The sequence below is a fragment of the Protomyctophum bolini genome (genome assembly GCF_963924005.1).
Source record: "Protomyctophum bolini genome assembly, chromosome: 3".
In the NCBI taxonomy this organism is placed as follows: Eukaryota; Metazoa; Chordata; class Actinopteri; order Myctophiformes; family Myctophidae; genus Protomyctophum; species Protomyctophum bolini.
In genome coordinates, this window is record NC_137864.1 from 34,041,759 (window position 1) to 34,051,758 (window position 10,000).

Here is a 10,000-nt window from a genome sequence, read left to right on the forward strand (position 1 = left end):
TGTGTGTGTGTGTGTGTGTGCGTGCATGCATGCGTGCATGTTTACCGCGAGAAGGTGTTCCTGGCATAGTGCATGATGCTGTCAAAGTCATACGGTTCCCCAAGAGAGTTCACCTCACCTGGCTCCATCTTCAGGAAGTTATACTCCTGACCTGGACACGCACGCAAGCACGCACGCACGCACGCACACACACACACACACACACACACACACACACACACACACACACACACACACACACACACACACACACACACACACACACACACACACACACACACACACACACACACACACACACACACACACACACACACACACACACACAGTTTATCCAAGGGTGTTAATTGTTGATCAGATGTGGCAATGCAGCAAGAATGTTTTGTCTCAATGGGTGTGTTTGGTGCATGCGTGCGGGTGTGCAGGCGTGTGTGTGCGCGCGCCCGTGTGTCACACAGGGAATCAACTTGAAAGGATATCACGCTATGCCACATTCTTGGCCAGCAAAGTTACGTTCTTCGTGAATTCATGTTCAGTCTGACCTCTTCTTGGTCTCCTCAGCAAAGTCCCACTTAGCAAATGTTGTTCTATATGCCGAGAGCGTCACTGCAGTGAAATGATGGAGCTGGGAGAGCTACATCATTCGCCAAAACCAGAGCAGAACTCCCACCACGGGACTCAGGCAATCAATTACCACTTTATAAGTATTTCCTAAAGCTTTAAGTCCAAACATCTGAACTAACCCTTTAAATAGACCCTGTTTAGCAGCGCTGTGGGCTCTACGAGGCCCCTGCCTGCCCGGTGCAGTGGGAGGAATTACAATATATGCTCCGTCATGTGACCATGTCGTGTGACCTAAAATAACTGATCTACAAGCTCACAGTGTGTCGCGATGGCGACGTGTTGTGAACTTGCTATTTCCGTTGCATTGTTTCCGGTGGGTCTTGCTTGCAGGCTGCTGTTGATTTTGTTTCTCATCGAGTGGGACAGCGCAGCTGTGCAATATATGGTCTAATCAGGAGCGGACTGCGGAGTGATATATTAATGTGATTAGGCCCAGGGCTAGGTGTGCTGTCGTGCTCGTTTAGATATAAGCTATTTCTCCAATCTTTCTCCAAAGATGATGTTTGGCTAGACTTTTCAAATCGATCTGTGCTTTAAAATGCATGAAAGCGAAACGATAACATAAATGCACAATGATATTTAGTGTATCTGAAGCAAGTTTCAAGTCTAGATTTTCATACCAAACTGAAATGAACTGTATCCAATGGTCCACCCCCCCCAAAAAAACAATTAATAAATAATTACGGGTATATGCTTTGGAAAACCATCAGCAGTAATGTGAGTCATAGTCGATAGAGCAAACGTGCTGCATTGGCAGTGAGAGTTTTAATGATTCGTGTTTGACAGGAAGAAGACGTGAGAGACAGCCAGAGAGGTCACAGGTCACTTCACAGCCATTAGAAAGCCCATTCACACTCCCTGTGTGTGGGACTCTGGTGACCATGGACGACCTTCACATGCTGCAGTCTTCAAATAGAAAGTATTTGTTGTGTCCTGCTGTGCATGGAAACATGGACACTATTATTGAATTGTGTGTGCGTGTGTGCGCGAGACACAGCTCTCACCTGGTTGTATGTTGTCTCTAATGATGGACACGTGGTCATCTCGGTCAGGCCGTGTGTGTTCGTGCCAGAAGCCAATGACGTGGCCGAGCTCGTGGACCACGATGCCAAACTTGTCACAGTTCTTCCCAATGGAGATGGCCTGGGGACCGTTGCCACGACGACCCACATAGGAGCAACACCTGGGGGAGGGAGGGGGAGATATATGGGGAGGGAGGGAGGGAGGAAGGGAAGGAGGGAGGGAGGAAGGGAAGGAGGGAGGGAGGGATGGGGCAGATGAGGAGAAATAGGTTATATAATGAGGAATCCACAGAGGGGTGCCTTGGGTGCAGCATTACTGAGGAGTACTATTAACTGTTTAGATACACCTGGCCTACATTGACACTAATCCATGGAGCAGTGCATGCCCTATAGGCCAGGTGTAGACTAATCAGTGTGTTTAGGGTGCCTACCTGCTTTAAGCGATAGCGCTATACATATATTATCATCAGAATTCTGTAAGAAAATGGCTAATCCAGAATTCTCCTTTAATTCTTTCTCTACTGCTGTTAGCATTAATGAAGTTAACCTATGCCGGCCACGTCATTAGCACAAGAACACACTCCCTACATGTCGCCAGAAACATTTACATGTCGGGAGCAGTAGTCTATAGTCACAAATTAAATCCGCAATTTGGATGGCTGAAGATTCAACAAGGACAGCTCTCCTGCATGGATTCCGAGTTTTGAAAATCCTGCTTGTAACCGAGCAAAACGGTGATCAGATTTTACGTCCCATAGCTGGTGGTGACAGGGCATTGCCATAACAACCGGACCAATATTAAAAGTTCATAATAATGTACTAAGTAAAACGCAACAACATCCTTTAAATGAACTACTGTATATAGAAACATTGTGAAATGTGTTTTGTAGAGACATATAGCATGCATGCACACTCACGCATCCAACACAGAACAAACATTATCTCTCTCTGTCACGCACGCACGCACGCACACACGCACGCACGCACGCACGCACGCACGCACGCACGCACACACGCACGCACGCACGCACGCACGCACGCAGACAGAGAGACAGACAGACAGACATAGAGAGAAACACACACGCACACACACACACACGCACACACACGCACGCACGCACACACACACACACACACACACACACACACACACACACACACACACACACACACACACACACACACACACACACACACACACACGCGCACACACACACACACACACACACACACACACACAATAACACTTCCAGGATTTCCTGCCACTCACTTGATCTTGCAGAACAGTGTAATGAAAACTATATGACAGCTCCACAATACTGCTGCTCTTGTAGCCCCCCCCCCCCACCCCCCCCTCCCCCCACACACACACACACACACACACACACGCACACACACACACACACACACACACACACACACACACACACACACACACACACACACACACACACACACACACACACACACACACACACACACTTCACATTCAAATGATGCTCTCTCTCTCTCTCTCTCTCTCTCTCTCTCTGAGTACATGCAGGATTTCCTGTCCTTCACTACAGCCACCACTAGGAACACAAGAAGCTGTTTACATACACACATACTCTGATAATACTGCAGTTTTATAACTCACACAATAAACTGGGAGATCATGCATATCACTGAACGCACGCACGCACGCACGCACGCACGCACGCACGCACGCACGCACGCACGCACGCACGCACGCACACATCACACACATTCATTCTCCTTCTGTAAAGGTTGGAGATTTCACTGCCAGGCAACTCAATCTGATTAATTAAAGATTATCACGATATTTAGAATGCATGATCAGGATCAAGAGTCAGTGGCGTGGACACAGTCTTCAGTGCAGCACAGTGAAGTCCTCTACCAGGCTGGCTAATACATGTATTACCACATCTCTTCCAGGCTGGCTAATACATGTATTACCACATCTCTACGACTACCAGGCTGGCTAATACCACATCTTTCTCTGTCTCTCATTTTCTTCTACACACACACACGCACGCCCGCCCGCACGCCCACACGCACGCACGCACAGTTTGTTATTTAATATGTTTACTAGTAGTAGTAGTAGTAGTAGTAGTAGTAGTAGTAGTAGTAGTAGTAGTAGTAGTAGTAGTAGTTGTAGTTGTAGTGTCAGAGATACAAGTAGAACAAAAGTAGGATCTCTGGTGTTTCACAAGAGCTACTCTCTGTACAACTACTGTATAAACACACTCTGACCCCTCTCTGCTGCCAGGCTCCACAACAACACACTCCTACAGTGGAGGAAAGGACCGTACTTTAAACACGCGTGTGTAATGTGTATGTACACATTATGAGCCCGCGCACGCATGAATCCCCCCCCCCCCACACACACACACACACACACACACACACACACACACACACGCGCAATTCCACATAAATACACAAGAACATGCATGTACACACAAGCTTGTACACTGCACTTCCATACGCACAAACATACAGTATGCTCACTCACTCATACACACTGACATGCACGCACGCAGGCGCACACTCACACACACACACCACACATAATACACACTTTCAGAGGGGGATGGGGTGGCAGGAAGGAAAGTGGAGCCATTGTTGAGTGACCGTGTCGTCTCTCACTGTGACCAGGTCACTAACTAATCTTCTGTACACAATGCGCCCACACATGCATGCACACACACACACACACACACACACACACACACACACACACACACACACACACACACACACACACACACACACACACACACACACACACACACACAAGAAATGTTTATATTAACGCAAAACAAATATACACACAGGCAAACAAACACACACACACACACACACACACACACACACACACACACACACACACACACAGACACACACACAGACACAAGCATGCACACACACACACACACACACACACACACACACACACACACACAGACACAAGCATGCACACACACACGCACACCCTGCAGACGGACTCACCCGCAGGGCCTGTAGGTGAAGACGATGTAGCTCTCCTCGTCAGTCTTCTCTATGAAGGTAACACACGTCTGCTTCTCCCAGTGACGCATAGCCTGCTTAAACATGGCCCTCTGACTGCCTAGACACACACACACACACACACACACACACACACACACAAGGGCCGTCACTCTCAAGGGTTATATGAACCCAGGATTCAGGATTGTATCGTTTATGTGCTGCATGTCAGCAACTTAAGGCTGGTTTAGCCTACACTTAAGTTGATCGGTTATTTCCATCTCTGTTGGGTGGAAATCTCAACCAAACCAAAACCAAACTGTCACGGGGCAGCCCGTGCCCTATACACAGACCATGATTGGGGACATTGCATAAACTTTACTACACCTGCTTCCAATTAATTATCAATTAGCCGGCTTGGAAGTGGCGGTTCAAGTTGTAAAGTGTATGTTCTATTAATTGATACTGTAACTGAAATGCATTGCTGAAGTATACTGATTGTTTTAAATGTATTTATTGATTTGAAGTTGAAGTGATTGTGAGTCACCTCTCCCCTCTGCAGTGGCATTCCTGTTGATTGGGAAGGTGCCAAGTGCTGCAGAGGAGGAGGGGTGTTTGATTCGAGAGCAATCTTATTTGAAACAAAACTATAGTTTGTGTATGAATGGACGTCCGGAATGTCATGTTTAAGTTAATGTTAAAACCTTCAGTAATGGTGTGTTAACTCATTGGCCTTTGTATGCTTATGGTGAGTTAATTGAATTGCCAATTTTCTGTGATATGGCTTGGTATGTCTCACTCCTATAAAATGGAGCCTGCAGCTGATGTGTGGGAGTTAGACCTTGGTTGACACACAGGTAACAGCCTACGTAAGTGAGAGCTGCCAGGGCCCTTTTATAAAGTAAGGGTATGGCCTGTTACAGCTTCTCCTTGTTTTAGGTGTTGTTCAGTAGTGTTGTCTTCAAGTGTGTTTATGTTTGTACATCTGTTATTTTGGCCAAATCTTGTTTTTCGTCATTGTCTTTGCCGAGGCCGCACTGTACCATAATCTGCACGGAAATGTGAATAAAAACCCTAAAAGGGCATTCTTGGACTCTTCTGTCTTTTTGGAGCCTTGGCCAGTCGGCCAACTTCACACAAACAAAATAGTAAATTTTCAGAATTCAAATTCAAAAGTTTCAAAGATTGAAAGCTCAAAACACGTCGCTTCGTGCCTCGAGCTGTGTGACGCTGTATATATGATCAAAGTATAGCATTCATTTACCCCAAAAAAGAGAGGTTTCTGCCCGACAGTAACAAAAGTATGCGTGAGGCTTTACCAGTGAAGTTTCCTCCGATGATGTAGGGAATGACTCCACCAGGCCAGATCCTCTCTGCTCTGGAGGTGGCAGCGCGAGGCACACGGCTCCTCCTCACCGAGGCCCGTGGCTTCACAGCTTTACCCACCTGCAGCGCCTCCTCACTCATGTTCCTGGGGAGATATTCTATGACAGAAGAGAGAGAATCCTTTACCATTAGAGTTAGTGTCAAAGTGTCCTTGAGCAACACTGGCTCCCCTACATGGCACATTTAAGAAAGAAAAATATAATAATAGCAAAAACACACCTGTAAACTAAGCTCACAACACGTCACATTGTGACAGGTTGCAAGCTCGTAGATTGTCTATTCACACTATTTGCAGATTCAACAAAGTATATGGGACATGGTGCGTGTATGCATTCCATATCTTTGTGTGTTAGTAGATGAACATGTTAGGCGTGGCATAAGGGCCGAGACCAAGTGTCAGTGTGTGACGAGTCGGGAGAGTGAATGTGTAGGTATAAGCACATGCAGTGTATGTAAGAGTGCAGTGTCCATACCAAAACCAAATCTACGTATCCTCTCCAGCAGCAGGTATAATGAACTTCTCTTCTTGATAACCTCAAGTTCCTCCTCCAGGCCACCTGACACAAGAGAAGAGAAGAGAAGAGAAGAGAAGAGAAGAGAAGAGAAGAGAAGAGAAGAGAAGAGAAGAGAAGAGAAGAGAAGAGAAGAGAAGAGAAGAGAAGAGAAGAGAAGAGAAGCCGCCTTTAATGTGCATCAGTATGTGCCTGTCATTATTGCGACTGTAGGTATATTGTACATGCTGCATACATCTAACATCACACTTCCAGCCTTTATCTGCCCTGGGTGAGGTATGTATGAAAGAACTGAGAGGGTGATAAGCCGTATAGAGGCCCTATGGGTCAGTGAAGCAACGATCACTATGAGCGACATTGTGTGTTTCTTGAGGAGACAATGGAGACCAATTATACGAACAGGTTGAAAATGGATGACGTACTGTAGTCCTGAGTTTAGACCAACTGCCCTCGTTCCTGTACTAAGCAAATGCATGGAACATTTAGTGAGTATAAGAAACTCAACTAGTTCATGGAGCTAGTTGATGTGCCGAGGATATCACTTGTACTCTGTTGGAAAAAATAAATATTCACCTAGACAAGTCTAAAACACATGTGTACTTTTTATGGACTTATGGACTATGGATAATAAGGTCCAGCCCCATCTTCTCCCGGGACACCTGTGTGACCTGAACCTTAGTATTAACCTCATTTTGTGGGCTGGTTTGCAGTAGAGTGTACGGCAGCTGGGATGAGGATCAGCATCTCCAAATCTGAGGCCATGGTTCTCAGCAGAAAACCGATGGATTGTGCAGTCCAAGTACGGTTCGAATCCCGGCTCCTCCTGTCCACATGTCGAAGTGTCCTTGGGCAAGACACTGAACCCTACATTGCCTCCAATGAGTTGGTCGGTGTGAGCTTGCCACCATGCGTATATCTATTCTATGTCCGAGCATAGATATGGTAATGTCCCGCCTGCCTCTGATTGGCCTACCGACACTGCCGGCCTTACCAGAGTTTCCTCCGAGGTGGAGTACGATATATAATACAAGAGAATGACAGCTTGGCACACTAACTAATATTGTTTATGCCGTTTAAATTATTTGTATACATGGGTAAACTTGTAAAAAGGTATCTTTTCCCTTGATCTTTATCTTTTTTCGTATAATAGTATTAGTTTTACTATATTACGCTACACGATAATCAACACTAACACTTTAATTTAGAACACACCCAAATCAAATCATACAATGTACGCGTTCAATCAATCATTCAATCAAAGCAGACGACATAAACAATATTACTTTGCCTCTTCTACAAAAATTAAACTTACAATTTACTGTCGCACGTGCCAAGCTGCCATTCTCTTGCACTTATTATTTCCCACCACGGAGTAGCGTCTCGGAGGACAGTCTGGTGAGACCATGGGGGCTAGACGGGCAGTGTCGGTAGGCCGATCAGAGGCAGGCGGGGTGTTACCATGTCTATGCTCGGACGTAGAATAGATATACACTGCCACCATTGGTGTGTGAATGTGGGAAGTGAGGACGCTGGCGTCGACTGTTCGCCGCTTCACCTCCCAATGAATGAATGAACCATTGTAAAGCGCGTTGAGCACTTGGAAAAGTGCTATAAAAATGCGATTCATTATTTATTTATATTCAAACGAAGCAAGTCATCACGCAGCAAGTTTCTCACAGGAAAACATAATTCAAATTGGCTTTTAATATAAAAATACACAGAAAATGCCCACATGATGACCACGGCTATGCTCTAATGTGAAAAACTAATTTTTCATTTCACTAGGCCATTAAATCTGAACTCCCATTCACCCACACATACAGCTACAATACCCTGTGTTGTCATTGTCATTTATGCAGGCTATAAAACACCTATACTTTATATACCGTATGTAGTAGCTTTACCAAGTGCCAATCACGTTAATTAAAAAAAAAGAAAAAAAGTAGCGAAAAAGAATAAGAAACTTGCCAGATTATATATAACACAACATAATGCTTCTCACCTGTGGTGTGTCCCTGTCGGGAGTGTGTTTGTGTGTGTGTGTGCTGGGTGAGGTCTATCGTCCTGTCGATCTGGAACATACGCAGGTCCTCCTCATCCAGAGCGATGTCCCCCCAGAACGCAGCTGCAAGTCCAACAAAACACCACCTTCATCAACATAATCATCATCATCATCATTCATTCTAACATCAAAGCCTGAAAGCCAACATCAAAGCAGTAAACACAACATTTTGTTACCTGGCCAATGCCACAGTTGTTAATTAATTGAATAATTTACCATGCAATGGCATTTAAGGGTGGAAGTTTGTTTTGTTTTGTTTTTGTTTTTCCCCCAAACATCTAAAACTGAAAAACTGTTGTAGGCAGTTGATTTTGTAGTGTTTGAAGAAACATCTGTCACTGAAGAAACTGCCATGTTACCTGTGGAAAGTGATGATATAAGATTAGACAATATATAAGACTACACTGCAGCAGCATTGGCCAACGCCCCTCCTATACAACACTAAGAATAAAAGTAAGTATGGTGTGGCTCACCAAGTGCACACCATATAAATGAGGCTATAGTCCTTCCTGCAGCTGACCCCAGTTCAACCTGAGTTCTCAAAGTGGGGTCCGGGGACCCTCCAGGGGTCCTTGAGGAGTGGCCAGTACAGACAGTACAGTACAGCAGGACACTGTCTTGTGGACACACTACCAGCCCTTCCTCGATAGGTTTCATTGTGACATAATTCCTGCATCAGTCCTGCACAGAGACAAATTGCCACTGTGCAGTTCACTCAGAGAGTTAACGATACAGATTTGACCGTGCACTGTGAATGCTACAGTGCAAAATCCTGCGAGTTAATTTAACTCTGAGAGTATGAAAATGGACCAATAACGTTATTATTTAATTCTATTTGATGTTACAAATATAATGTATAACAAGCAATTTATTTTGCCTCTATAGTTTGCCAGTCACTAAAGAAATGGTACAGCAAGCCAAACTGGATTGAATACAAAGCATTGGAGGTTTTATTTGGCACTCTTGGAAGCATGCTTGCAGGTTGAAACGAATGACCTATATATTATTCACTGACTGTGTGTGTATGTATGTGTGAGTTGTGGCACGTGTGCATGTGCATTTGTCCTCGTTAACTGATACTCTACTAAGCTGAAACCCTGCGCTGAACTAGATCATAACATTAATATTGTCCCATTTCTGACACGGCACCCAATGAGCTTAAAGTGTGTGAGTGCACGCATGCGCATGCATGCGCTCTCACGCACACACAGAAATTAGACACACACACACACACACACACACACACACACACACACACACACACACACACACACACACACACACACACACACACACACACACACACACACACACACACACACACACACACACACACACACACACACATTCCGCCCCAGGACTCTTACAGTGGTCCGATATCAGGC

The 10,000-nt window shown here is 45.2% G+C and overlaps 1 protein-coding gene across 1 annotated transcript in view; it reads right to left on the reverse strand.

Annotated features, from left to right (window-relative positions):
- The window catches only part of tll1 (tolloid-like 1), a gene marked incomplete at its 3' end in the record, with an annotated part of 67,919 nt that overhangs the window by 36,350 nt on the left and 21,569 nt on the right, over positions 1–10,000 (reverse strand). Inside the window, exons 2-7 of the mRNA XM_080759878.1 lie at positions 8,556–8,678; positions 6,515–6,598; positions 5,975–6,139; positions 4,659–4,776; positions 1,629–1,807; positions 46–151 (exon numbers count right to left, since the gene is read on the reverse strand). Of these exons, the coding sequence (XP_080616004.1) occupies positions 46–151; positions 1,629–1,807; positions 4,659–4,776; positions 5,975–6,139; positions 6,515–6,598; positions 8,556–8,678 (775 nt within the window). The remainder of the gene's footprint in view (positions 1–45; positions 152–1,628; positions 1,808–4,658; positions 4,777–5,974; positions 6,140–6,514; positions 6,599–8,555; positions 8,679–10,000) is intronic.